This window comes from Vanrija albida, assembly GCF_041260175.1.
Source record: "Vanrija albida strain AlHP1 chromosome Unknown contig_3, whole genome shotgun sequence".
NCBI classification, from domain to species: domain Eukaryota; kingdom Fungi; phylum Basidiomycota; class Tremellomycetes; order Trichosporonales; family Trichosporonaceae; genus Vanrija; species Vanrija albida.
In genome coordinates, this window is record NW_027191422.1 from 2918424 (window position 1) to 2944559 (window position 26136).

At 64.9% G+C, this 26136-nt stretch overlaps 9 protein-coding genes across 9 annotated transcripts; 3 read left to right on the top strand and 6 right to left on the bottom strand.

Annotated features, from left to right (window-relative positions):
• Nucleotides 1-369: 369 nt before the first annotated feature.
• On the top strand, nucleotides 370-3000 carry Q8F55_004456 (uncharacterized protein; the record flags this gene model as incomplete). The annotated part of the gene is made up of 1 exon (XM_069352971.1): nucleotides 370-3000. The coding sequence occupies one exon, from the start codon at nucleotides 370-372 to the stop codon at nucleotides 2998-3000; it is 2631 nt and encodes an 876-aa protein (XP_069210389.1).
• A 104-nt stretch (nucleotides 3001-3104) lies between these two features.
• Nucleotides 3105-4731, top strand: Q8F55_004457 (uncharacterized protein; the record flags this gene model as incomplete). Its single annotated transcript, XM_069352972.1, has 7 exons — nucleotides 3105-3188; nucleotides 3257-3454; nucleotides 3495-3787; nucleotides 3823-3950; nucleotides 4036-4116; nucleotides 4158-4328; nucleotides 4364-4731. 7 exons carry the CDS (start codon nucleotides 3105-3107, stop codon nucleotides 4729-4731), a joined length of 1323 nt encoding a protein of 440 aa, XP_069210390.1.
• Nucleotides 4732-4824: 93 nt separating this feature from the next.
• Nucleotides 4825-5569, bottom strand: Q8F55_004458 (uncharacterized protein; the record flags this gene model as incomplete). The annotated part of the gene is made up of 2 exons (XM_069352973.1): nucleotides 4825-4954; nucleotides 5013-5569. 2 exons carry the CDS (start codon nucleotides 5567-5569, stop codon nucleotides 4825-4827), a joined length of 687 nt encoding a protein of 228 aa, XP_069210391.1.
• A 946-nt stretch (nucleotides 5570-6515) lies between these two features.
• On the bottom strand, nucleotides 6516-8160 carry Q8F55_004459 (uncharacterized protein; the record flags this gene model as incomplete). Its single annotated transcript, XM_069352974.1, has 4 exons — nucleotides 6516-6597; nucleotides 6731-7514; nucleotides 7607-7898; nucleotides 7933-8160. The coding sequence occupies 4 exons, from the start codon at nucleotides 8158-8160 to the stop codon at nucleotides 6516-6518; spliced, it is 1386 nt and encodes a 461-aa protein (XP_069210392.1).
• A 458-nt stretch (nucleotides 8161-8618) lies between these two features.
• On the top strand, nucleotides 8619-10211 carry Q8F55_004460 (uncharacterized protein; the record flags this gene model as incomplete). The annotated part of the gene is made up of 1 exon (XM_069352975.1): nucleotides 8619-10211. The coding sequence occupies one exon, from the start codon at nucleotides 8619-8621 to the stop codon at nucleotides 10209-10211; it is 1593 nt and encodes a 530-aa protein (XP_069210393.1).
• Nucleotides 10212-10368: 157 nt separating this feature from the next.
• Q8F55_004461 (uncharacterized protein) lies at nucleotides 10369-15684 on the bottom strand (the record flags this gene model as incomplete). Its single annotated transcript, XM_069352976.1, has 4 exons — nucleotides 10369-11633; nucleotides 11671-14513; nucleotides 14555-15537; nucleotides 15595-15684. 4 exons carry the CDS (start codon nucleotides 15682-15684, stop codon nucleotides 10369-10371), a joined length of 5181 nt encoding a protein of 1726 aa, XP_069210394.1.
• Nucleotides 15685-17024: 1340 nt separating this feature from the next.
• On the bottom strand, nucleotides 17025-21790 carry Q8F55_004462 (uncharacterized protein; the record flags this gene model as incomplete). Its single annotated transcript, XM_069352977.1, has 11 exons — nucleotides 17025-17285; nucleotides 17331-17413; nucleotides 17459-20333; nucleotides 20371-20448; nucleotides 20486-20587; nucleotides 20629-21051; nucleotides 21088-21262; nucleotides 21317-21458; nucleotides 21521-21557; nucleotides 21603-21673; nucleotides 21715-21790. 11 exons carry the CDS (start codon nucleotides 21788-21790, stop codon nucleotides 17025-17027), a joined length of 4323 nt encoding a protein of 1440 aa, XP_069210395.1.
• Nucleotides 21791-22610: 820 nt separating this feature from the next.
• Nucleotides 22611-24334, bottom strand: Q8F55_004463 (uncharacterized protein; the record flags this gene model as incomplete). The annotated part of the gene is made up of 7 exons (XM_069352978.1): nucleotides 22611-22763; nucleotides 22811-22866; nucleotides 22902-23203; nucleotides 23251-23660; nucleotides 23693-24020; nucleotides 24103-24173; nucleotides 24206-24334. 7 exons carry the CDS (start codon nucleotides 24332-24334, stop codon nucleotides 22611-22613), a joined length of 1449 nt encoding a protein of 482 aa, XP_069210396.1.
• Nucleotides 24335-24667: 333 nt separating this feature from the next.
• Q8F55_004464 (uncharacterized protein) lies at nucleotides 24668-25619 on the bottom strand (the record flags this gene model as incomplete). The annotated part of the gene is made up of 3 exons (XM_069352979.1): nucleotides 24668-24688; nucleotides 24733-25156; nucleotides 25204-25619. The coding sequence occupies 3 exons, from the start codon at nucleotides 25617-25619 to the stop codon at nucleotides 24668-24670; spliced, it is 861 nt and encodes a 286-aa protein (XP_069210397.1).
• Between the last annotated feature and the right edge of the window lie 517 nt (nucleotides 25620-26136).

A 26136-nucleotide genomic window follows, 5' to 3' on the forward strand; every position in this document is an offset into this window, starting at 1 on the left:
TTGATTTGACATGATTTTCGCTCGACCGTGACGTTGCCGCAGCCGTGTCGCGCTCCTTGTTCGGACGTGTATGCATGCACAATGCGTGCGGCGTGAGGCATGCGGCGTGCGGCTTGTGACTTGCGGGTGATCGCTAATGTAGATGAGTTAGAAAAGAATGCAAGGAACCCGAGACAGAGACAGGTGGGATGGGATGCATGCAGGCAAGTCGAGCTATTCCTACACCGTCGAGTTTGGCCGGGCCAGGGGGGGCGGGCGGAGGGAAGGCGGCGGCGAGCGAGCGAGCGTATCAACCAAGTCTGCTCGCCTACTCAACTTTGTTTCCTCTTTCCCATCTCACTCACTCCTCGACCACCTCGCTCGTCGACAATGTCGCCAGACCGGACGCTCCTGTTCGGCACAGCGGCAGACCCATCACTCACCCCGCGCATACGAAAGGCCTGCGTAGCATGCAACCGCAAGAAGATTAAATGCGACGGCGCCTACCCCTGTGGCCATTGCCTCAGGCTGTCGGACGCGGCGGGCGACGAGTGCACCTATGCTCCCAGCAAGAAGCGCGGTCCGCCAAAGGGCTCGCCAGCGCGCGGTGGGCACCGTAACCGTAAAATACGGCTCGAAGCCGAGGCTACGAGCGGGCTCGTAAAGCTCTCGGCGACCGCACCGCGCTCATTGTCGTCGTTATCACACGCGCCGCAGCAACAACAACACGGCCACCACCAGCACCACCACCAAGTCTACCACCCACCGCAACACCACCAACAGCACCACCCGATCCACGCGCACCAGCACCACCAGCACCACCAGCCGCAGCAGCCGCAGCCGCAGCCACAGCAGCAGCAGCCGCAACAGCAACAGCCGCACCAGCCCGGAGCGGCAGCACCACAAACACACTCGCACCACCACCGGCCTAGCCTCGTTCACGAGGACCGATTAGCCGCGGCAGACACTTCGGACCCTCAACAGCAGCCCCCTCCTCCCGCCGGCGGCGCAAACTCCAACGCCAACGCCAACGCCAACACGAGCAGCGCCGTGGGAGATTCGATCCTACTGGATCTCGCAGATGCAGCCGCGGCCACTAACCCTCCCGCGCACATGGACCTCAACCTCATGCCCCCACCGCTGCCAGACACGCCGGCGTCTACATCAAGGCACCCGCCCTCGCACACGCCCTCCGTGTTCGCCTCGTCGCCGCGTCTCGAGACTCCACGACGCGACAGCGTCATGCAGTCGTACGCGACCCAGGCGGGCATGTCGTCCGACGTCATAGACGACCTGCTCCTCGTCTACGAGTCGTTTATCCACCCCCACTGGCCGATCCTGTACGTCCCTGCCCTGCCGTCGCTCCGCGCGCTCGAGACCCAGTCGCCGCTGCTGTTCGACGCGGTGCTCTCCCTCTCGGCGGCGAATTCGGATACCCACCTCGGCAAGGAGCGCTTCCTGTCGTCGGTCGGCAAGTCACGCGCCGCGGGCAACTCGATGGCGCAGGCCTGCAACATCCTGCTCGAAAGCGTGCGCCAGCGCATCCTGACAACGATCAACGCGCGCGAGTACGCGCCGACGATTGAGGACGTCCAGAGCCTCGTGCTCGTCGCGCTCGTCGACCTTGGCTTCGGCCGAACATCTCTCGCCTACCAGATGAGCGGTTTCGCCTGCCGCATGGCGATAGACCAGGGGCTCAACACGACCACCCCACGACCGTCCCCACCGTCGATGCGCAATCGCCCCCAAGGGAGAGAGGAGCACGAGCGGTCCCGTACCGTCTGGAGCTGTTTCATTGTCGACAAGATCGTGTCGGCTGTTGCCCAGCGCGCCCCATGCCTCCGGCTAGTCGACATGGACGCGCCACAGCCTAGCGTCATGGAAAGAGACGAGCTAGACCTGTGGCTTGCGGGCCCCGGCAGACACCTCCTGGACCCACGGAGTGTCGACGCCATGGTCTGCATGAAGTCACACTCGCTATCGTCGTTCAACTCGTGGTGCGACGTCATGTCCATCCTCGAGCTCATCCTCGACCACATCTACCGTCCGAGCACGCGCCGCGCGCGTATGGAGGGCAGCCCAATAGAGGGCTACGAGGACGCGGTCCTGCACATCGACGCCGAGCTGTGGAAGTGGCGCCGTGGGCTCCCGACCCACCTCCAGTGGTCGGATGACGACCCCAGCGCGCATTGGAACGTAGGCCAGCACCCGCTCACCGTGCGCGGATGGTACTACCTCTGCATGCTGCTGCTGCATCGCCCTCAGGTGCCCTACCTCGACATCGACAGCCCTTCCGGCGGTAACACGGCTACCGGCGCGCCTGGCGGCAACAGCGGTCGTGACCAATCCCCGTCGTCGCGCTTTGTAAACGACCCCATGGCATCTTACAGAGTGCCGAAAGGCGTCGACGCCTCGAGGCTAGCGGCAACCGCCATTTGCACCATCATGGAGTCGTACGAGCGTACCTTTCGTGTCCGCAAGTACTCGTCGTCATGGTCGTACCTCGTCTTCCAAGCGGGCACGGTGCATGCCGGGTTGGCCGCTCATACGCCCGTCAACGAGCACGTCTCGCAGTCGGCGCGGACCGAGTCAATGCGCAGGCTGGACCAGTGCATCCGCTGGCTCGACCACATCGCAAGACAGTGGACGAGCGCGGGGCGGCACATTGAGATTCTCAGCAAGCTAGCCGCCATTGGCCGCAACGCAGGTCTCCTGACTCAGGCCGAGGGCAACTCCGACGGCCAGCAAAGCAACCAGAACACCCTTGCCCCCTTCTTCCCGGGTCAAAACCCTTCGTCGTCACCAAGAGCGTCGATTTCGGCTGCCCCGCCGCAGTTTGACCCAACTCAGCCTGGCAGCGGGCAACAAGCGAACTTCAGCCTCACTGGGGACCCCAACCTGCAGCTTCCGAGCCTAACCCCCGCACTGGATCTCAACGGGTGGATGATGCTTTGGGCATCGATGCCGTCGGCCGGTGACGACATCCAGCTCTGGCAGCAGTGCTTCCCCGACGTCGCGTAAGCGGGGTAGTTGTCGGTATTACTCAGCGCGTTTAGAGCTGTGATTGGGGGTTGATTAGGAGGAACAGGGGGGATTACAGGGAACTTGTGGCCCACGGGTGAGGAATGAATACACCGGGGAGCAAGCAACCAAGTTGGTTCCCCCGGCCACCGTCTTGGTTGAGCCGGCCCATTTTGGTTCTCGCCTTGGTGAGTCCCAGACTGCTCTTATAGTCACTGTCGGTGCATGCCAGAATGCTAACATCCCCTCCTCCCAGATCATCATGTCGTTCGTGCAGTACCCCTCCGACCACCCGTTCCCGATTCAAAACCTCCCGTACGGAGTATTCTCAACCGACACGCAGCCGGCGACTAGGCCGGGTGTTGCCATCGGCGATTTTATCCTTGACTTGGCGGCGTTGTCTCAGACGGAGCACTGGGCCAAGTCGCCCGTGAAGGCGTCCATCTTCCAGACCGTGAGCTAGGCCACGTTGGGTGCATGTCGCTGACAGCTAGGCAAACCTCGACGCGTTTGTTGCCCTTGAGCCCGAGGACTGGGCCGCGTTCCGCGCCTTCCTCACTTCGATTCTGTCCCCGTCGTCGCCCCTCAAGGCCAACGCGGACGCCGTCCTTGTGCCCCGCACCGCCGCGTCCACCCACCTGCACCTCCCTATCAACATTGGCGACTACACCGACTTCTATGCGAGCTACGAGCATGCCTTCAACGCTGGAGTGCTGATCCGCGGGCCGGCGAACGCACTCCAGCCGAACTGGAAGCACCTGCCTGTTGGGTACCACGGCCGTGCGTCGTGAGTGAGCCAGTGCTGTGCAACGCTGATACCAGGTCCATTGTTGTGAGCGGCACGCCCTTCCACCGCCCCACTGGTCAGATTCTGGACAAGCCGACCGACAAGCAGCCCATCTTTGCGCCGTGCCGCAAGCTCGACTACGAGTTGGAGACGGCCTTCGTGGGTTCGATTAGTTGACTCGTCGTCTAACCCACCAGATCTATGGCGGAGCGCCCACCAAGCTCGGCCAGCGCCTCACGCCCGCCCAGGCCGCAAGCACATCTTCGGCATGGTGCTCATGAACGACTGGTCTGCGCGGGACATCCAGACGTGGGAGTATGTTCCCTTAGGTAGGTATAGACCCCCGATCGTCTACCTACTCACACCCCAGGCCCATTCCTTAGCAAAAACTTCTGCACCACGATCGCGCCGTGGATTGTAACCCCTGCGGCCCTCGAGCCGTTCAAGGTCAAGCAGTACGAGCACGACCCGGCGCTCCTGCCGTACCTCGACGACCCGGAGGGCTACAACTATGCCGTCCCGCTGCATCTCGAGATCAAGAGTGGGTGGACTAGGAGGTGCAAACTGACCCACCAGCTGCCGAGTCGGAGGCCTACTCGCACGTCTCGACGTCGTCGATGCAGCACACGTACTATACGTTTGCTCAGATGATTGCGCACCACTCGGCGACGGGGTGCAACCTGCGCCCGTCTGACATGATGGGCAGCGGCACGCTGTCGGCTCCGGGGAACAGCGATGCGCCGAACGACGGCGCCCTGGGGTCGCTGCTCGAGCGGTCGCGCCTGGGCCGCGAGCCGTTCGAGCTGAACGAGGGGCGCAAGGACATGACGTGGCTGCGGGACGGGGACAGTGTGCGGATCACGGGCGTGGCCAAGGGCGAGGGGTATAGTATCGGCTTTGGCGAGTGCGAGGGGACGGTGCTGCCGGCGTGGGCGGGGGCGTAGGCGCCACTGTAGCCAGTAGTTCAACTGTATCTTAGTGTTGGCTGAGTGGGTGACGAGCAGCAGAGCTGAGCCGAGGCAATACATCACCCGTGGCTACTTTGCCCTAAACTCGTATGGCGTGTCGGGCTGGTGGCGCCAGTCTGCCGCCACGAACGCGGGGAGCGCGGCGCAGTGCTCGAACACCGCCTTGACGGTGGGGAAGGCGGAAATGTCGGGGTAGAAGCTGGGCGAGCGTCAGCGAGCCGCGAGCCGCGAGCCCCCCGAGTCTGGCTGTAACATACCGGAGCACAGTGTAGATCTGGGGCACGAGCGCGGCGTCGGCCATCGTAACGCTGTCGCCGTACGCGTACCGGCCCCCCTTACTAGTCCGGCTCAGCATCCCCTCAAGCGCGGGGAGTATGGCCTCGCAGCACTCCTTCGCCCACTCCTCCGGGACAACGCCAAACTTCTTCACGCGGCCGAGTATGCCCATAGTGAGCATGGGAAAGAGGTCGCCCACGACGAGGTCGACAATGGCGCGGACCCCGGCGCGCGCCTCCACGTCCTCCGGGAGCAGGCGGCCCGTTGGCGACTCGGGCCCGTAAACTTCGTCCAAGTACTCCATGATCGCGATGCACTGACTCAGAACGAGGTCGCGCTCTCCGGGCCGGGAGATGACGAGCGTCGGCACCGTCTTGGACGGGTTGAGCGCTGTATACGCCGCCGAGCGCTGCTCCCCGTTCACGAGGTGCACGTGGGCTTGGGTGTACGGGACGGCGTGGAGCGCGAGGACGGTGCGGACGCGCGCGGAGGCGCTGGAGCGGAAGTAGGTGTAGAGGGTGAGGGATTCTGGCGCCATCGTTGGGGGGGGGGAGGGGGGGGGTGTGGGGGGAGGGGGGGGTGTTGATTGGGAGTGGAGTAGGTTAGAACGTTCGGGACGCCGTTATTAACTCGCGCAGCACATTCCATGCATTCCCGTCCCTGCGTCGCTGCTCGTCGTATCATGCGTGAGAAGTGCACGCCGCGGTCAAACCAACTGCATCAGCAGAGGAGCGCCGACGTCGGTCGACCGCCGACACGGAACATGGCACGATGGGTAAACCCACTGTGGCGGTTTACCCACCGGCCCATGGTCCGAGATCCTGATTGAGACGACCGGCCGGCCGAGATTGAGATGCGCCGCCGATAATGATGTAGGTTATCTCGCCAGGGCAAAGGATGCGCGCGACATGGTCGTGCCGGCTTGGCCATCACCATCCTTCGCGCACGATGTCTTGTCTGTTCAAGTGCGGTGGGCGTGCCGACATAGGTGGGCTGGTGCTGGCGCCGCCAAACTCTTTGCACTTGGTCGCGCCGGCTCGACTCCGCGGCACTTATCGCCCTCCCGCCTGTGCTTGCCGACACGGAAAGTTACGCATGGTCGCGCCGGGCGGTGGCCTCGAGGGCGGTCAACCACCTCGACACTGCTTGGTCGCCCCGACTGGCTTAACGGCATCGACAACGTCGGGCTTGGTCACCCCGGCCGGCGGCGGGCTATCGCGCAATCGCGCACGACGTGCCCGGTGTCGCCCCTCCTCCGATCTGATCTGATCGTTGGTGAACCCGGCCGCACGACTCGCTGATACATCTGACTTGGTGGACCCGGTATCGTGTCGGCGGCACTCTGTCGAGATTGAGAGCTGCCCCCTCTGCAGCAACCCAGCCGCCACCGCCCCCGCCAAGCCAGCGCCACGCCACAGCCACGATACATTGCTTGTTTCTGCCTATCTCCGTCTCGTCGGGCCATCCTGCCCCCTGCCGCCGCCCTACTGCTGCTGCGGGAGGTCGGACACGCGCTCGCACCCCTGCCACGCCTTCCAGTAGTCCTTTTGCACCTTGCCGCTGTCCCTGGGTGTGTCAGTGGCGTGGGTGGGGGGTCGGGCGGTGGAGGACAGGTCGCCACTCGGCTGATGGTAGCCACCTGTCATGTCCAACTCCCCCTGCTACGCCCGGGCTGCGCCCGGGCTTGCTTCCTACTCACTGAATCGCCCACTTCGTCGTCAAGATCTGGTACGCCGACTCGAACATAAACGCCATGCTCCCCTCGCCGACCTTGTGCGGGGCCAGATCCGCCGCGCTCGCCTTGTTAAACGTCTCGGCATCCGGCCCGTGCGCAGTGCACATGTTGTGCAGGCTCGCGCCCGCCGGCAGGAACCCCTCAGCCTTGGCGTCGTAGCTCCCACAAATGAGGCCCATAAACTCGCTCATCACGTTGCGGTGGTACCACGGCGGGCGGAACGTCTTCTCGGCCACGAGCCAGCGCGGCGCAAAGATGACAAAGTCGGCGACGGCCGTGCCCGGCGTGTCGGAGGGACACGTGAGCACCGTGTAGATCGAGGGGTCGGGGTGGTCGTACGTCACCGTCCCGATCACGTTGAACTTCTCCAGGTCGTACCGGTACGGCACGTAGTTGCCCGACCACGCGACGACGTCGTACGGCGAGTGGTCCTGCTCGTACTGGTACAGGCGGCCGACAAACTTGTTGACGACGGTGTAGGTGGCAGGCGTGGCAGGGTCCTCGTACCACGCGACGGGGGACTCGAAATCCTTGGCGTTGGCGAGGCCGTTGGAGCCGATGGGCCCGAGCTCGGGGAGCTCAAAGTGGCCCTTGAAGGTTTCGAGGATGTAGCCGCGCGCCGAGGGCGCGTCGCGGTTGACGTAGGAGACGGAGAACTTGAGCCCGCGCTGTACGACGGCGATGTGGAGGGGCGGGACGTGCAGCTTGCCAAACTCGGTGGTGAGGAGGAGGTCGCCGTGGACGGGCACTGGGGGGTGTGAGTGTGTCCTCGTGGTGGTGGGGTCTCAGCATGGCCCAGTGCCACGCCTGGCTCGCGGGCTGACGCCCGCTCGCACTCACCGATCAGCATGTCCCCATCGCTCGAGTAGAACGCCTTGTTGACCATATCCCGGGCAAAGTTGTAAAAGTGGATGGCGAGCCCGTTCTTGAGCTGCGGGTCGCCCGCGCCCCCGAGCGTCGTGAGCGAGTCGACGAAGTCGTGGTTCCCGGCGCCCTCAACCTCGAGCGGGTTCCACCGCAGCTGCTGCGGCGTGGCCTCGATGTCGGGCGAGAAGGCGTGGAACGAGGACAGCAGGCGGGGGTTGGGCGTCGCGTACGGGCCGTACGGGCGGTGGTTTGCCGACGGGCGGAGCTGGCGTCAGTGGGGGGCCGGCGGAGCAACCCACGCGGTACAGCCACGAGCGCTGGTTGCGGTGCCGCGGCGCGGTGAAGGCCGTGCCGCTCAGACACTCGGTGTACAGCCCGTGCGCGGCGCGCTGCGGGTTGTTGCCGAGGGCCGGGAGCGTGCCGGGCACGGCTTCGGACTCGAAGTGGTTGCCGAAGCCGTGGAGGTACTGCAGCTTGGTCTTTGCGCCGTTCGCGTCGGGTGGGGCTGGGGCTGGGGCTGGCGACATTGTGAGTGATGCGGTAGTTAGTAGTCAGTCGTCGGGCTCATCGCAGCTCTATTCATATCATGTGAACGATGCGGAAGGTGTGTGGCCGGTGGGAAGGGTATACCCGACGACAAGTGGCGACGGCAACATCCTTGGTTTGGCCGCGCGGCGGCGCGAGATGCGCCATCCCATCCACCACATCATTCATTCTCGTCACTTGTTGTTGTCGGAAGTGTCGTGCGTCTGTCTGCATCGCAGACGCGCTTGGTTGCCCCGGGCAGAGCTGCGTCGCTCACTCACCCCACTTACCCCACAGCAGCAAGCACATTCCACTTCCTCGCCGCTCACATGACGAGCGCGGAGGCCACTGCCGACGAGTGGCGAGGGCAAGCTGGATCCAGGTGGGCGGCATAAATCAGACGAGGTGGGCGAGCCGCAAGCCGCCGTGCCCACCACCAAGCCAAGCCCAACCCAACGCAATGTCGTCCACACTCCCCCTCCAGCTCGGCGCGCTCGACCTGTCCTCGATGCACGTCCAGCTCGCGCTCGCCGCCGTGCTCCTCAGCCTCGCGGTGTACCAGTACGCAACCTACGCCCGGGGCCGCGTCCACCTCCCCGGCCCGGCGCCCTGGCCGGTACTCGGCAACCTCCCCCAGCTGGGGCGGCACGCGGCGCTGACCCTCACCTCTTGGTCGAGGCACTACGGGCCCGTCTTCAAGCTGCGCATGGGCGAGCGCGAGGTCGTCGTCATCAACACGGCCGCGGCCTCGAAGGAGCTCCTCTCAGACAAGGGCGGCGCGTTCATCTCCCGCCCGACGTTCCACAACTTCCACCAAGTGCTCGCGTCTTCGGCCGGCACCACGATCGGCACGTCGCCCTGGGACGAGAGCTGTAAGCGCCGGCGCAAGGCCGCCGCCACCGCGCTCAACAGGCTCAACGTGGAGCGGTACACGCCGATCGTGGACCGCGAGGTGCTCGCCCTCGTCGAGGACCTGTACGTCCACGGGCGGGGTGGGGAGCTCGCCCTCGCACCGCACGACTACATGAGCCGTTTTGCGCTCAACACCAGCCTGAGCGTAAACTACGGCTGCCGGCTCGACGAGGTCAGCGACGCGCTGCTCCAGGAAATCATCGAGGTCGAGGCCGCGGTCTCCGACGTGCGGAGCACGGTGGCCAGCTGGGCGAACTACGTGCCGTTGCTGCGCGCGCTCCAGTCCCTCTGGCCCGACAAGTCGGCCGGCTCACTCGCCGACCTACGTGCCCGGCGAGACGCCTACATGGCCAAGCTACTCGCCGACCTGCGCGCGCGCATCGAGGCCGGCACCGACAGCCCCTGCATCACCGGCAGCATTCTCAAGGACGGCGTGCCCCTCACGCCCCGCGAGCTGAGCTCGATCTGCCTCTCCATGGTAGCCGCAGGCCTCGACACGCTCGGCAACACGATGATCTGGGGCGTCGGCAAGCTGGCCACCATGCCCGAGGTGTGGGAGGCGGCCTACGCCCACATCGAGGACAAGTACGCCGGCGCGGTGCCGGACACGCACGTCGAGGACGTCGACTACATCACGGCGCTGTACCGCGAGGTGCTGAGGTGGTTCTCCGTCCTCAAGCTCAGCCTCCCGCGCGAGACGCTCGGCGAGGTAGAGTATAACGGCGTCACCATCCCCTCGGGGACTACCGTGTTCCTCAACGCTTGGGCCGTGCATCACGACGAGAGGCGATACCCCGAGCCCGGGGTCTTCCGGCCCGAGCGGTTCCTCCAGGAGACGGAGGAGGGCGGGCACGCGACGCACTACTCGTTCGGCGTGGGCCGCCGCATGTGCGCTGGCAGCCATCTGGCCAACAAGGAGATGTACGCCGCCTTCACGAAGCTCGTGTACTTCTTCAAGCTGGAGCCAGAGGGCGAGTACGACATCGACCCCGTCACCGCGACGCACAACCCGTACGGCCTGGCCTCGGTCCCCAAGCGCTTCAAGCTCCGCTTCGTCCCCCGCGACCCCGACACGATCGAGCACTGGATTGCAGAGGAGAAGAGCAAGGCCGAGCTCAGGCTCGCCTCGACGCTGCACTAGCGCCGACCGCACACAACAGCGACAGTGATAGCATGCTAGACTACAATGTATGAATAATCCATGGCCCAAAAGTATAATGCGATACGCGATGCGGCCCCTATGCCGGCGCGTACGCTATGCAGGATTTGCGGCGTGTTGTAGGTGACCGGTCTCGGGCCTACGCCGCGTACTGGCTCGCCGGCGACGGGTACGGGTGGCTCGACTCGACGCGGTGCGCGCTCACAGCCTCGCGCATCGTCGCAAGCAGCGACGCCAGCTTGTACGGCTTGATGAGCACCTTGTCGAACCCGGCCGCGAGCGCAATGTCGATCTGCCCCGCGCGCGCGTTGCCCGTCAGTGCGATCACGAGCTGTGACGCCAGCTGCCCGGTGAGCTCGGCCGTGCGGATCTCCTTGACGGCCGTGATGCCGTCCATGACGGGCATCTCGAGGTCCATGAGCACGACGTCGTACGCCGCGTCGGGGGCGAACAGGAGCGTGAGCGCCTCCTCGCCGTTCGACGCCGTATCGCACACCAAGCCCGCCTTGATCATCTGGCGCTTGAGCACCGTCTGGTTGATGATGTTGTCTTCGACGACAAGGACGCGGAGCGCCGCGGCGTCGCGAATGGCCGTGTGCGTCGTGGCCGCGTGCGTCATGGCCATGTGCGCAAGTGGGGACGACATCGGCGCCAGAGACGTCTCCATGGGCGTGTTGATCGGGACGGAGGGCATGACGGCCCTCGTCGGCGTGGTGGCCGGCTCCAGGCGCCAACTCGGAGCTGCAGTGCGGGTGCGGATGTAGAACCGGAACGTGCTCCCCTTGCCCACCTCGGTCTCGACCTCGATGTGACCGCCCAACAGCTCAGACAACTTCTTGCAGATGAACAACCCCAGGCCAGAGCCGCCGTAGCGCGTGTGGATCATCTTGTTGCCCTGCTGGAAGCGCTGGAACAGGATGGCCTTCTCGGTGGGTGTCATGCCTGGGCCCGTGTCGGTAACGCCGACGTAGAGGAACACGGTCGTGTCTTCGACCGCGGGCGAGTGGACTGGCGACGCCGTCGCTCCAGGCTCTCTGGGCGCGAGACACGACTCGTCGTTGGGGGCACCCCACGCAAGGTCGTATCTCACCGTGATGCGGCGGTGCTCGGAGGCAGCCGTGAAGCGCATCGCGTTGGAGATGAGGTTGGTCACCACCTGTCCGAGGCGGACAGGGTCCGTCTTGATCGCATGGACGCCCATGCGCTCAAACATGTCGCCGAACTGGAGCTCGAGCTGGATGTCCTTCATGCGCGCTTCAGACGCAAAGATCGACAGCAGCTTGCCGGCCTCGTGGCGCAGGTCGACCTCAATCTCGTGGACAGACAGCATTTCGAGCTGGATCTGCGCGAGGGAAAGGACGTCGCCCGCGATGCGCTCCTGGACGAGGCCACACTGGTAGATGCCTGGGGTCAGCGATGCACCACACACCATCCCACTCACTCTCTAACGCGACCAGATCCTGCCTGAGCTCCAAGAGCAGGTCCGACGACGGGTGGAAGCCAGCGCCGGTGGCACTCGCGGCCTGCAGCTGGGTCACCAGTGCCCCGAGGTTATCCTTGACGAGCGAAGAGCACTGTAAGATGGCCGAGACGGGCGTTCTGATCTCGTGGCTGGTGAGATCGACGAGCAGCTCCTGCTGATTGCGCTGCTCTTCCGCCTCGACACGTCTGCGCTCGGCCTCGATGAGGCGCTCCTCCTGGTCGGTGATGTCGGTCGTGCACGCCAACACACCCTTGAGGCTGGGGTCGACCAGATCTAAACGCGTGAACTCGCCCGCCATCGCGCGCCCAGTCTTCCAGCGCCACTGCGCGCGCACAGTCTCGACCTCGCCACGCTCGACCTCCTGCCACAGCTCGAGCATGCGGTAGTAGTCGTTTGATTCGACATACTGAAGCCACGACAGCGGGTCCTCGTACATGTCGGTCAGGGGCTGGTTGGAGGCAGAAACCCAGGCCGGGTTGCAGTAGACCGTCTTGCCGTTACCCGCAAGGCGCAGGATACCGCTCGGGCAGTACTCGCCCAGAATGCGGGCCTCGGTCTCTCTCTGCGCAAACTTGGCCTCGAGGTTGACGCGCTCCTTGCCCATCTGCATGTGAAGATGGACGCGGGCGAGGAGCTCGCGGGCGTTGAAGGGCTTGAGGACAAAGTCATCGGCCCCGGCGACTAACGCGTTGGTGTGCGACTCTTCGTCATTGACCGTCGACATGAGGATGACGGGGACCATCTTGATGGCAGGATCGGCACGGAGTCTGAGCAAGAGGTTGTAGCCCGACACCTGTGGAGTGAAGAGGTCGGCGAGCACGAGGTGAGGCAGCGAGTTGCGGATCATGGAAAGGGCCTCCTCGCCATCAGCAGCCTCGACGACGTTGATGAACGGGCTGAAGATGGCCTTGATGACGGACCGGACTTCTCTGTTGTTGTCCACCACGAGGAGCACATCCGAGCGATCAAAGAGGAGGGCATCGGTCCAGCCTCCAGACATCAGCGGGATCGGCGGAAGCGAGGCGCTCCTCTTGGTCGCCATGGAATCGTCGCCACTGTCGTCGGAGCCGGGAGACAACTGCATGGCGTCCTTGGCAGCGCGCTGGCTGTGCCCTCCGACGGTGATCCGGTCGTCATCCGATGCCGTATCGTGGTACGTCGGGAACCGGGCCGTGAAGATGCTCCCCTGCGCCTCGTCTGCGGCACTGCGGTCCTCGATGCTCAAGTCGCCGTCATGCAGGCGCATGATCTCCTGCGCGAGGCCAAACGTGATGCCAGGAGCGCCATCGGCGTCAGTGCCGGCACCGCTTCCGAGGCTAGACGACACGAGGTTGACGAGGCATGGCGGCACGCCCGAGCCGGTGTCGATGACCGAGATGCTCGCCCAGCGGGCGTCGGCGATCGTCTGGTACTCGAGGCGCAAGGTGACAGATCCGCGCTGGGTGTACTGGAGCGCCTGGGACATGAACGTCGACAGAACCGTCTCGATGAGGGTGGGGTCGAAGGCAACGGGCTCGGGAGACTCTTCCACCTCGACAACGAACGCCAGCGCGGCGCGCTGGACAGTCGGCTTGAAAATGTCGGCAATGTCATGCACAAACTTGCCCAGGTCGCCACGGACGAATCTCGCCGAGATGAGGCCAGTTTCGATGCGGGAAAAGTCGAGCAGCGAGTCAACGAGACGCTGCAGGATGCGCTTGTTCCTGTCGGCGAGCTTGACGAGACGGCGCTGCGCTGGTCTAAGCTGGGAGCGGAGGAGCTCGTCGAGGGGCGCGGCAATGAGGGTAAGGGGCGTGCGGAACTCGTGTGCAGCACTCTGGACGAGCAGCGTCTTGGCGCGCTCGAGCTTGGCCTTCTCGCGCACGCGGGCCTGTTCCTCTTCGGCCGACTGGACGGACATGAGGGTGGCACTGAGCGAGTGGCGCAGCGCCTGGATCCAGTTGGTGTACTGGTCGGTGATACGCCTGCGAGGGTTGAGTCCGAGCACAATGACACCAGAGGGCACGGCGTCGGACGTGTCGTTGAGCAGTGGGATGACGACGGCGTGCTGTGACTTCTCGGGCCACTCTCTCATCGGGAACCCTTGGATAAGCTGAGCAAAGTCGGTGACCACAATGGTCTGTCTCGTCGACAGCGCCTGGGCAATGGGCCACCAACCGTCGGCGTCGAGGGTCACAGTTGCCATGGTACTGTCGCGCGAATCGGTACTGAACGATCCGAGGCGCGACTGGACCGAAAGCTTGTGCTTGGCCGGAGCCGCGGGGTGAGCATCCGGCACGCCGATGGTCGACTCAAGGGACAGCTCGACCGGGACGACTGGCAGCGAGAGTCTCACTCTCCTGCTATCGCCATACTGCTCGTCCTCAAACGTGACCGGCTTGACGCTGTAGCAGATGGCAAAGGGGGCGTCGCGGGGGTTGCTGTCAAAGCACTTTGTGACGGTCCTGTAGAAGTCCTTGGTCGTGCGGACGCCGCTCAGCTCGCCGACGAGCAGCTGGGTCGTGCGGAGCTGGCGCTCGGCAACGACCGTCTTTGTCACCTCCATAACCTGGCCATAGACAGCGATGACCTCGTCGCCGTCCCAGACGGGGTGGTACGACCACGTGTTGAAGACCTCGCGGAAGTGGACCTTGTCACCGTAGGGCTGGAAAAAGACGTCGTTCTCGCGGTGGATGACCTCGCCCTGGTACGCGCGTGCGCAGAGCGGGGCCATCGGGGCCCAGGTGGCTGGGGGGAACTCGGATGTGCGGCAGGTAAGCCAGGTCGGGTGGGCATTTGCCTTTGGGCGAAACGCGTCGTTGCTAGCGGAGTGTTAGACGCCGCAGAGACGTGTTTCACTCACTAGATAAAGTAATTGTCGTTTGGGTTATCTCTGTCCTTCATGAGGAGGAGTGCGGCGCTCTGCGAGTCCATGGTCAAGCGCACAACTGACATGAGCGCGCCAGGCCACTTCTTCATGGGGCCGAGGCCGGTCTTGGACCAGTCCTTCTCCATGACCATCTCCCAGCAGGTGGGGCTATCGGCGTCAGACGAGGGCGGGGGAGGCGGCGGGGTTATCTGCGCGACTGGAGGGGCCGGCTCGGGTCTGCGGCGGCGCTCAAACGACGAGTCGGACTGGACCGACGCGGTGCGCGGCGCCATTCTCGTGCGGACCGGGGACTCGGAGTGGCGACGGGCCGCGGTGTCCCAGCGCGCAGGGTGGAGCGCGCCGCCCGAGGCGCGGAGGGGCGGCGAGTCGAGCGACACGGCGGCCGTCGCGGCCGCGAGGGGGTCGGCGTCGCCCAGCCCCTCGGCGCCCTTCTCCATGGGGGTCGAGAGCGTCACCGACGGCGTCGCGCCGTGGTCCGGGGTCGCGAGGAGGGCGTACGTGCTAGCTCCGAGGCGGGTGCGCGTGAGCGAGAATTGGTGCGCGCCGAGGGAGAGTGGGAAGACGTCCGAGCTGTCGCCGCTGCTCGTCACCCAGGCCTGGAGCATGCCGAGCTTGGCGACGGCATGCGCATCGCTGCTGGTGCCGCTGCTGGAGCCGCTGCCGAGCGCCGGGCCGGCAGCAGCTGCCCACTTTGGGTTTGCCCACACAAGCGAGGGGGAGGGAGCTGCGAGCGTGCCTGGGTCGAGCGCGCCAAGGGGGTTGGCCGTCGGTGTCGTAATCGACTGGAACGCAAACGTAAACGTCGTCTTTGGCGACACCTGGTCGTCGTCGAGCGCGGCCGTGTCGAGGCTCGCGAGACTGTGCGTGGGCGTGAAGCGCGGCGACGAGCGGAGCGCTGGTCTGACGGGCCGGGGGGACGACGCGACGCGCAGGATGGCCGCGGGGAACGGGTAGGCCTAGGGTGGGGGTGAGCGCGCTCGGCGCGGCGGCGGCGGCGACGGCTGAAGGCTTACCTCGAGAAAGGCCGTCGGCAGCGTCGCTGGGTCGAGCTCGTCGCCGCCGGCGCTGCTGCCAGCGAGCGCGGGCTTGGGGGTCTGGGTCATGGTTGTTGTCTGTACCGGGTCGAGGGTTGCCGTCGCGCGCGCTAAAGCAACAGCGGCAGCGGCGACGACTGGGTTGGGTGTCTAGCCAAGTTACGAGTTAGGCTGTGAGTCGGGATGAGAGAGAGAGAGGTGTTGGAAGCATTGTCGCGAGAGGTGTGGGCTGGGGGGGAGGGGGGAGGGAGGGGGGGGGGGGAGCGGTGCGGTGCAGTCGCGCCGGCGTCGGTCACTGTCACTCTGGCGTCGCGTCGTCTGTCGTGTGTGTCGTCGAGGCGTGTGTGTGTCGAGCAAGATGCAAGAAGCGAGCGAGTTGTCAGTCACTAGTCATCTCCATCGACGAGCGACGACGCCGCCTCGTCTCGCTCGCGGCCGGCCATCTCCTGTACTTCCCCCCTGCAGCTCGCTCGCAGCTCGCAGCCCGACGCCAAGGCGCAATTTAGCAGCAGGGCAGGCGGCCGGTGGCGAGTGGAGGTGAGGGCGGCGCGGCGCAGGTCGAGGACACGAGGGCGGCGCCGAGTGGAGGCCGAGGCCGAGGGGCGGCGCGGCGAGGCGGGGGATGCACGGTCTGCGGGCGGCGTGGGCGGGCGGGCGTCGCCGAGCCAGAGATTGCTGGCGGGCGCTCTGTTTGCATTGCCACCCCCCGTCGTCCTCCGAGCCGAGCCCCCTCCCCTTTGCCCCCCTCCCCTCCCTCCGTCCTTTTGCTGATAACCCCCGGCCATTTGCGCCAGAAGGAATCGTCGTTGTTCTTGCTCAGCTCGCCTCGGTCAGCAAAATGCGCCTCTTGCCGCCTTGCGCCTCGCGGGACCGACGCCGCCAGACTCCCTCGCTCCCTCCCTTATCGCCCTGGCTCAAGGTTACGGCACCGGCCAGTGCATCGGCCTGTGGAAGGCGGGCAACGCACGCACAGTCATGCTCGCTCACCGAGCGCCAGGGCAGCGAGGGACCGGATGCAAGTCCACCTTCGGGGCGAGGGCGAGCACCTGGCACAGTGACGTGACCCAGCGTGCATGGCTCATGGCTGCCGCGATGCCGAGCACGCCGAGCACATCGAGACCCTCGCGGCTTTCAACGCCGTGGCGCACGTCTATCAATCGCTGTCGCTGTTATTGACGCTGTTTGTCCAGCGAGCGATCGTCAAGTACCCCGACGCCACGACCGTCACCCCTGCACTCCCTCCCCATAGACGACCAGCGTCACTCGCCACCCCTCGCATGCACAAATGAAAATGCACCTCTACAGCCATCTACAACAGATACCCAGAACGATACGATACCGAGCAAGAGTCGCAAGCGTCGCCGGCGACAGGCTCCAAATGCACCTACTCCCCATAGCTCATAACCCCCCTACGCACTCGCAGCACGCAGCCACGGCAACACTGTAGATAAAATCTTGCCCGGGAAGTGGTCGGCCGCCTCGTCGACATCATGCGGAGGCGTAATCGTGTTGAGGTACGCGCCCAGCGCGGCCTCGAGCCTCGGCGTCATAGAGTCGACCGGCGCGTCGGGCATGAGCCGCTGCAGCGCCAGGTCGGCCGCCGTCTTGACATTCTTGTACCTTGCGCTGCGGCGCAACTGGCGGAGCGCGTTCTGGAACTCGGGGCTCGGCTGTAGGAGTCAGCTATGCCCGCAGAGTCTGCTAGCTAAACTCACAGAGCTCGAGGTCAGGTCCTCAAAGAGCATCTTGGCAAACGCCTCAAACGTCTGCGACGGGATGCTGTGCGTGAGGCGCCAGTCTGGGTGCGTCAGTTTCGTGACGCCGCAACTTTTGGCCAACTTACCAGAAACAATGCCAAGCCCCTCCTTGATCAACACGCCGTGCTTCGCGTCGAGATCAGGCATCTTGACGACCCTGCCGACGACCTCCTGGAACGAGCGTTCGACCGACACAAGCACACTGCCGTCGAGGAGCTCCGCTGGCAGCTGGTCCAGGCTGCTCCATAGCCGGTCGAGTCCAGGCTCCAGGCGCTCAGTCTCACACTCAAGGATGACCCTCTGGGTGAAGCCGGCCGCATTCATCAGCGCCGGGTGGACCAAGATGCGCGAGAGGACACTCTGGATCAATCCAGCGAGCTCGGTACGCGCGGCCACGTCCTCGGGGAGCAGACGCAGGGTCGAGGCAGCCAATACAGCATGCCACCACACCTCCTTGAGCGGCGGCATCGTGTCCACATCCTTGATGCTCCACCACACGGTGCGCACAATCTGCGACGCGACGTGCTGCCCCAGCTTGTCTTCGCCAAGCTCAAACAGTCTGGTGATAGACAGGGCGAGCAGCATGGCCGCGGCAGCTGCAACCGCAAGGTCGTCGGTCGGGCGCACCAGGCGGGTCACGAAGCCGTCCACAATCACTTGCTCCACGCTGCGGTCGATGAGCAGCGACCGCCGCCTCTCGCGCTTGGTGTTGGGGCGGAGGGGCAGCGGCTTCCAAAGGTTCGGTGGGGGAGTAGGCAGGTTGAAGGTGCCGTTGGGTGACAAAGCACGCAGGCTGTAGTTCAGCGGCGCGAGCTGTGCTGCTGGGGTAGCAACGGGGGAGTTGATTGATCTGCCAGACGGCGTTAGGACACCTCTGGGGCTGGGTCTCGTGATCACAGCCGATCCAGGACCATCGGCCTCAGACCTCGGCGTCCGCAGCACTGGTGTGACCGTCGGGCTCGGCACCGTGGCGACCTTGACTGGGGTGGTCAAAGCCGCCTTGGTGACGGTTGGCGACGGGGGTCCCTCGGTAAGCGGTTTGGCCGGCGTGGTGGCCTGTGCCTTGGTTGGCGCCTTCGTCGGCGTGTCTGGAAGCGCAGGCAACTCCTTGTCACTCGTGATCCGACCCTTGGGGTTCTTGCGCTGGTTGGCCTTCCACGAGCTCGGCGACGGCTTACTGGGAACGGCAGGGCCGACTGTGGACTCGGTGTCGTCCGTCACCAGCTCGGTGTCATCCTCCTCGTCAACAACGATCGCCGGCACAGATGTGTCCTTCTCGGTATCGCTGACGGCCGGTGCCGAGGTCGCACTCGTGGAGCTCGTGGAGGCACGACGGTAGCGTGCTGATGACTGGGATGGCGCGCTTGCCGACGAGCCGGTACTGTTTGGTGTGACTTGCTTCTGAAGCGCAGGTGCGGCAGGTGCCTGCTCATCGTTCAGATACGCCAAAGCTGATGGTGGGTCATCATGTGCCTCCTCCGGCGCGTCGGCAAAGGCGTCGTCGGCGAGATATGGGAGCGATGAGGACGGAGGGACCGGTTTCTTGGAACGAGAGGACACGGCTGCTGCGCCAGCGGCGGTAGCAACGGCCGCTGCTGCTGCCGGAAGCACGAACGGTGATGGGCTGCCCGGCCCTTTGTCGAACAGCTTTGTCTGGGCCTCTGCCTCCGCTCGTCGTCGGGCTTCGGCCTGCGCATTCTTGTCGCGTCCCTCGGCGATGGCACGCTCCCGCGCCTCCGCGACCTGTTTCTGCTGCTCCGCCTCAACCTCTCGGCGAATCTTCTCCTCCGCTTCCGCCTTGATGCGTGCCTCCTCGGCCGCCACTGCACGCGCCTCAGCCTCAACAGCGGCTCGGGCCTCTGCCTCGGCGCGTGCCTTGGCCTCAGCCTCTGATCTAGCCTTGGCCTCGGCCTCAGCCTTTGCCCTCGCCTCAGCCTCAGCCTTGGCCCGTTCTTCAGCCTCGGCACGCGCCTTGGCCTCGGCCTCCTCCCGCAAACGCTTCGCCTCAGCTTCCGCCTTGGCTTTCGCAATTGCGGCTGCCAGATCTGCTCTTTTCCTTTCAAGGCGCTGGCGCGCGAGCTGAGTACGTGCACGCTGGCCGATCCAAACATATCGCTTGTGCTCCCTTGACAGCTTGGGCTGGAGCACGTTGACGGCCCCACTGTTGAGGTACACGTACGCTTTGCCGAGCTGCACGCCGTGCTCGACTTGGGCGATGCTGTTGAGATACGAGACGGCTTCCGGGAGCTTGGTCTTGAGGAAGAGGGATGGGTGGGTTTGGGCAGCTTGTAATGCCTTCTCCTCGACGATCGGAGCGAGAAGTGGGCCAAATCGTTGGACAAAGTACGAGTGGTCAAGGCGGTGAGGGCCACAGTCGCGAGCGAAGCGGGCGACCTGGACAATGCCACAGGCAGTGACCTGCTGCGTGACGAGCTCCTGATCGAAGCTCCACTTCTCTGCCAGCTTGTTGGGCTTGATGCAGTGAATGTATCGCGTCTGAGTGGACGACAGCTGGTCGTTGAGCGACTTGAGCGAGGTGGAGAACGACGCTGCGATGGTGGGAATGGCGCCGCGGCGGTCGACCTCGCTGCCCTTGGCAATCTCCACCACAAGGGGCGTGGTAGACTGAGAAAGCAGCGAGTCGATGGTGGTGTCAACACGCTCGGCGTTGGCTGACGTGAAGTCTGTTGTCGTGTACCTGACCTGGCCAGCGTAGTGGTCGACAACAAAGTCTCCCACGCCGTGGGCCGTCAAGCCGTCGAGCTTGAGCTTTGACAGGTTGACCTCGAACGCCTGGACACTCTGGCCGGCGGTCGCTGTGCGGATCTTGCTTGCGTCGTTGAGGCAGCGGGCGATCTCCTGGAGCGTGGCCGTACAGCTCGGCAGGTTTGGCGCTTCACCCATTGCAATTCCGTCGGCGACGTACTCCTCGCGCTGACGGTGAAGGACGACGCTGTAGAGCTGGGTGGGTTAGCGTTGGGGCGGCCGGACTACCCACAGCCTGCAAGAGATGTTCGTTTGCCCAATTGATAAGGAACTGTGAAAGCGTGTTGGTGCCAAACTGTTCGAAACCAAACTGGTGGGTTAGACACGCGACGAGCAAGACAACCCACAATATCAACCACAGTGATGTCCTTGGTGGGGACACCCTCCTCGGCGTGGTCGAGCTTGGCAAAAGTCGCCTTGAGCGTGTTGTTGATGATGGCCACAAGCCACTGGGCATGTCAGCTTCCACCCACAAACGGAAGCTACCCACCTCAAACAAACGCCCGTACAGCGTCCGCACGAGACCGTACCGCGCCGCGACCACCTCCTCGGGGCTGCGCGTCGTGGCGATGCCGCGCACGACACGGTGGCTCAGCGCGCGGCTCAGCGCGTACTTTTTCAAGCCCAGGGCCTCGGCGGCGTGCCCAACAGAGTCCTTATCTGGGCCCTGCTCGCCGTCGACGAGATGCCGGATACCTCGCAGAATCGACCACACCTGCGCTTGCGTCTCGGCGTCCAGGCCGAACGACTTGAGCGCGGCGTCGATGGGCGCGAGTTCCTCCTGGTCGTCGTTGGCGACGTGTCGCAGGATGTGGAATGTCGCCTCCGGTTTGGCCGTGACGCGACCAAGCTCGAGCAGGGATGCCGAGATGGACGTGCCCACGACCTTGGTGTTGTTGGCGTCGAAGTGAACCTGGGGGGTCAGCGCGTGTCCCACGGCTATACTCACGTTGACAAGCTTGGCGTAGCGACTCGAGTTCTGGTTGTGGCTTGTTGGGGCGTTGCCGAACGCGCCGAGCACGACCTCAATGTCGCCAAGTAGTGTCGGGAGCGAGTGCTGAACCTGGCCGCGCTCCCACAGGTACTGGAGGATATGACCACAAGTGACTGTTTTTCCAGATCCACTGGGCAGTGTGAGAACAAGGCCACACGGCACCGCCCTCGCCCGTTGCACTCACCTCTCGCCAGTGATGACAATCGTCTGGTTTTGGCTCCCCTCGGCACTTAGGCTGCGCAGCGCCTGCTCCGCCGTGCCGTACACGTGCGTATCGCTTGCGTCGACGACGGCCTCTGCGAATTGTCTTCGGACCTGCTCGGTGTCTGTGAGATCGGAGTCAGCGAGCGGTGTTCATAGGGCGCAGCGTGGGAGGGGGCGGACGCACAGATGCTCATGTCGGGGTCGTTGGGGTTGAGAGCAATCTGGTGGGGGTCAGCTGGGTGACTGAAGCATGACAGCAGACGCACAGTGACGGGACCACAGCGGACGTAGACCTGCTTTCTGTTGAAGTGCTGCGCGAGGGCCGTCGTGAGTGTTTCTAAGAGGGGTGAGCGCGCGCGTCGGGGGAAGGCTACGCACCACTCGTTTGGTCCTCGAGCGAGGCCAAGTCGTCTGGCGTGGCCGCCGACGCGATGGACGACATGGACAGCGACATGGTGGGGGTGGGGGTGGGAGGAGGGAGAGGGAGGGAGGGAGGGAGGGGGGCAAGAGCAATGGAGCTCTAGTCGAGCCGAGCCGCGAGCGAGCGAACGAGGAGGGGGGAGGGGGGCGAGAAGCACGCGCAGGGGTACGTGTTTTCAGCAGTGGTCGTCGATGTCGTCGAGGGTCATTCCCTCGTAGCGTCGCGTCTCGTCGGGATTACTGCTCGCGCTCGCAGTGCACGTCGTCGTCGTCGTCGTCGTCGTCGTCGCTGGGGAGATAAAGAATGCAAGATGAAGAGAGAACGAGTCAAAGTGGAACAAGGTTGAGGTGCCGTCCCTCGACGTGCTCGCTCGCCGGCTTTGCCTCCCTCCTGCTTCCGCCCAAGTCCTACTTGTTTCAGGCACCACGCGTCGAGAAATGAGACAACAACGACCGGTCTCCCACGCGCTCACTTTGCTCTCTTGACTTGCTTGTTCTCGACCCACTTACGTTACTGACCTCTGGCTCGCGACTGACTCCTGACCTGCACCCATGCCACACCTCGGCCGCATAGTCAAACACGGACAAACAACGTCAACGGCCCCTTTGTCCCACTGCGTTGGATGCCGTGACCCCCACGCACGTCACGACAGCTGCGGTTTTCAAGGGTCAGACCCTCATTCTCTGGTTTGGTCCATACCGACTGCTCAATGGGCGAGACGGACAGGACCACTCAGGCATCGCCGAGACGACGACGACGACGACGCGTCCAGCTAGGCCCGACGCGTCTAACTGTACTGGCGAGATCCAACCCCCATGACCGAAGATTATAAAACCATGCATAGAGCCCAGATCTACAGCACAAAGCGGTACCGCTCCTCGTCGCGGTCTTCGTCGTCCTCGGCCTCGGCATCCATGCGTGCGTTCTCGCGCCGCATGCACTCGCGCAGGATGAAGCTGAGCGCGATGGCGAGCGCGACCATGACGGCCGAGACGGAGAATGCGCGCTGGGGCGTCCGTCAGCAGGGAGCCCCCTCCCTCCCCCTCCACCCACCTTGTATCGCGGGCCGTCGCCCTTGGGATACATGTACGGCGACCAGATCTGCGCCACTGGGCGGTCAGCCCGCGCCCTACATCACACTCACTGTTCCCCAGGGCGTTGATGATGCCGTACGCCGCGGCGCGCTTGGTGCGGGGGCGGGCAAACGTCGACCCGACCCAGGCCAGCAGCACCGAGAAGCTCGAGCTCAGCCCGCCAGTCAGGAAGAAGATGGACAGGTACCGCGGCGCTGTCGTCGTCGTCGTCGCGGCCAGGATGAAGCCCACGATGGCGAACCACATGGGCGTGGTGTAGTGCCAGCAGCGCTCGGGCCCGCGGTCCGAGAAGTAGGAGATGATGGGCTGGGTGATGACGGGGACGAGGAAGGGCGGCGCGGTGAGGAGGAGGCTGTAGGCGTCAACGGGGAGATCACGCTCTCACCACAGCCCACTTACGTCTTGATCTGGCTGAGGCCAAACGTGTTGACGACGGTCGGCACGAACGGGCTGTACCCGCCAGCAGTCGCCATGGTCGCGTAAATCAGCGCAAACATCCACAGCTTGTAGTCCTTGACGGCGGCCTTGACCGCCTGGCGGAGGGGCATCGTCTCCTTGTCGAGGATGCCCGTGTCCCGTTCGAGGCGGTAGGCTGCGAGCGCCTTCTCGCGGTCGCTCAGCCAGCGCGTGGTAGCAGGGTAGTCGGGGAGGGTGAAGATTGTGATGAAGCCGACAAAGACGGTGATGCTGCCCTCGAGGATGAAGAGCCACTGCCAGGACGTGAGCCCTCGCTTGCCCTTGAGGCCCTTCTGCACGCCGGCGGCGATGAGACCGGCAAACGCGCCCGAGAGGTACGAGCCGCAGTAGAGCTGGGGTCAGCTGGCCCGGCGCGGCGACTCACAATGCTCGTACGCAGGGCGAGCTCCTTTTTCGTGTACCACGAGCTGAGGAGGAACAGCGCCCCGGGGAAGAAGGGGCTCTCGAGTACGCCGAGGAAGAAGCGCACGGCGACGAGGTGGCCAAAGCTGTCGGCGGCGGCCGTCGCGGCCGACACGATGCCCCACAGCACGCACATGGTGCTGAGGTAGATGCTGGGCCTGACGCGCGAGAGGACGAGGTTGGAGGGAAGCTGGCCGAGGATGTAGCCGCAGAAGAGGACGGATATGGCCGTGTTGAAGTTGTTGCCCTTGAGCCCGAGGTCGGCCTCGATGCCTTGGACGCGGGCGAGGCTGCGAGCGAGCGTCAGCGAGCGCTGCGGGGTGGAGCGGGGTGGAGCGCGCCGAACGCTGCCCAGCCTCCAGCCCAACCCACCTCAATGCATTCCGGTCGAGGTAGTTGAGGATAAGGAGCACGAACAGGCTCGGCATGAGGCGCAGGTCGACCTGGGGTCAGCGCGTCCCAGACCCAGCCCCACCTTGCGCTTGAGCTTGTGCGCCTCGCGCGCGAGCTCGTCCTCGCCGAGGCTGCGGACCCAGGCGTCGGCGTCGGCGCCGGGGGAGGGCCCAACGGCGCCAGTGTACAGCGCTTCGCCCTTCTCGTCCATCGTGGTGTTGGGAGCGATGGACAGATAGATGTCGGAACTACATAAGTCACTGAGCCCCGCCCGACGCGATCGGTTACTCCGCCAAGATATGAAAAACAATCTCGGCCGACACGCCGGAGCTCCGATTCCGCGAACAGCGAGAGCTTGTGCGGAACTCGTGCGGCAGGGCGGGTACTTGTACATGCATGGGCCGGTGCTAGTTACGTGCATGGGTCCTTCCTGGACTCTCTAGGACTCTATGGTGGTGGTGCGGAGGTGCGATGCGACGGCCGGCAGCGCTGCGGATGGCGCGTTGACGCCGGAGTTCGGCTCTGCCTGGCTCTCACTCGGCGCTTAGAGGCGCGACACGACGAGCTGGAGTCAGCGCGGCCCACCCCCCCCCTCCCCCCTCAACCCACCCACAGCGCGGCGCTCTCCAGCCGGTCGGCTTTGCGCATCTTTCCCCTATCCAGCCCGCGCTGCGCCTTGCGCTCCGCCTTGGCCGTGCGCCGGTCGTTATTGCTCGCCTGCCAACCCCGCGAGGCCGTCGCTCCTCCCCCCAGCTCGGGGAGGACACTGTCCACGGGCGCCACGGCGCCGGCGTACCCCGCGAGCCGGTCCAGCCCGTAGCCCAGCCCGTAGCCTATACTGTTCCTCCCGCCGGCGCCGACATGCGCCTGCAGCTGGGCCGTGGTGAGGATCGCGGCGTGCACACCCGCCGGGTTGAACAGGCGCGCGTTCGCGGCCTCGAGGAGCGCGCTGGTCGAGTTCTGCACGCTGACGCTGCTCCCGATCTGAGCGGCCGCGCCGACTGCTCTTCCGGCGAGGTGGCCGACCCCGGGGCTGGAGGTCAGCCTCGGAAAGGGGAAGGGGGGGGGGGGGGTACCCACACAAACAGGCCGCCGATGCGCGCCGCCTTCTGCACGGCGAACAGCTCGGCCGAGGGCACGATGGTGCAGTTCAGCTCGTCGACAAAGGCCACGAAGGCTTCCAGCGGGACGCCGAGCGCGGCCAGGTCGGACGAGTAGCCGCGCACGAAGGGCGCTTGGGGCGAGTGCGTCGTCTGCGGGAGGACGAGGGGGCGGGTGAGGGGGCGAGGGGCTGGGGGAGGGGGGTACGGTGCTGGGGGGAAGCGCTGCGCCGCCTCGTACGCTGGCGGCTGGGACGGCCCGGCGTGGTCGTAGTACCCCGAGTACGGCTGCTGCGGGTAGCCGCTGTGGCCTGCGGGGTACGCCGAGGCCGAGTGCGGCGGCTGCGCGACGGCGTTGGCGACGCGCTTGATCACGATGGATTCGAGGAGGGACATGGGGGGTACAGGTTGGGGTTGGCATGCATCCCGTGTCTCCTCGCCTCTTATACCCTTACCCCCAGCTGCCTCACCGCAGCTACCCCTCGCCACCACCGCCGCCCCGCTCACCATCGACACCCGCATCCACTCGCTTCGGGTCGGGTGCCGGCTGCCGAGGCCCGAAGGATGGACCCGACTCGACTCTGCCTCGGTGCCTCGGTCACGCCTCGGTGCGGCTCCCGGTATGTGCGGTGCGATGCGTGCGCGCGTGCATGCGTGGGGATTGTGCGCGTCGCATGTGTGGCATCGCACACGGACGCGATAAGCAGCGCTGTGGAGATCGGTTCGGGCCGAAGGATCTCCTCGGCCGTTTGTCCTCGTCGGCTACCTTCTCACATCGTGGCACCTTGAATCGCGGTCGCGCCCACGCTGCGAGATACGACGCAGCGCCAGCGCCAGACCCAGCACCACAACCTCTTGCATCGATTTCCTATCGAACCGTGAACCCTACCCAACCCGGACCACCGACCTCACC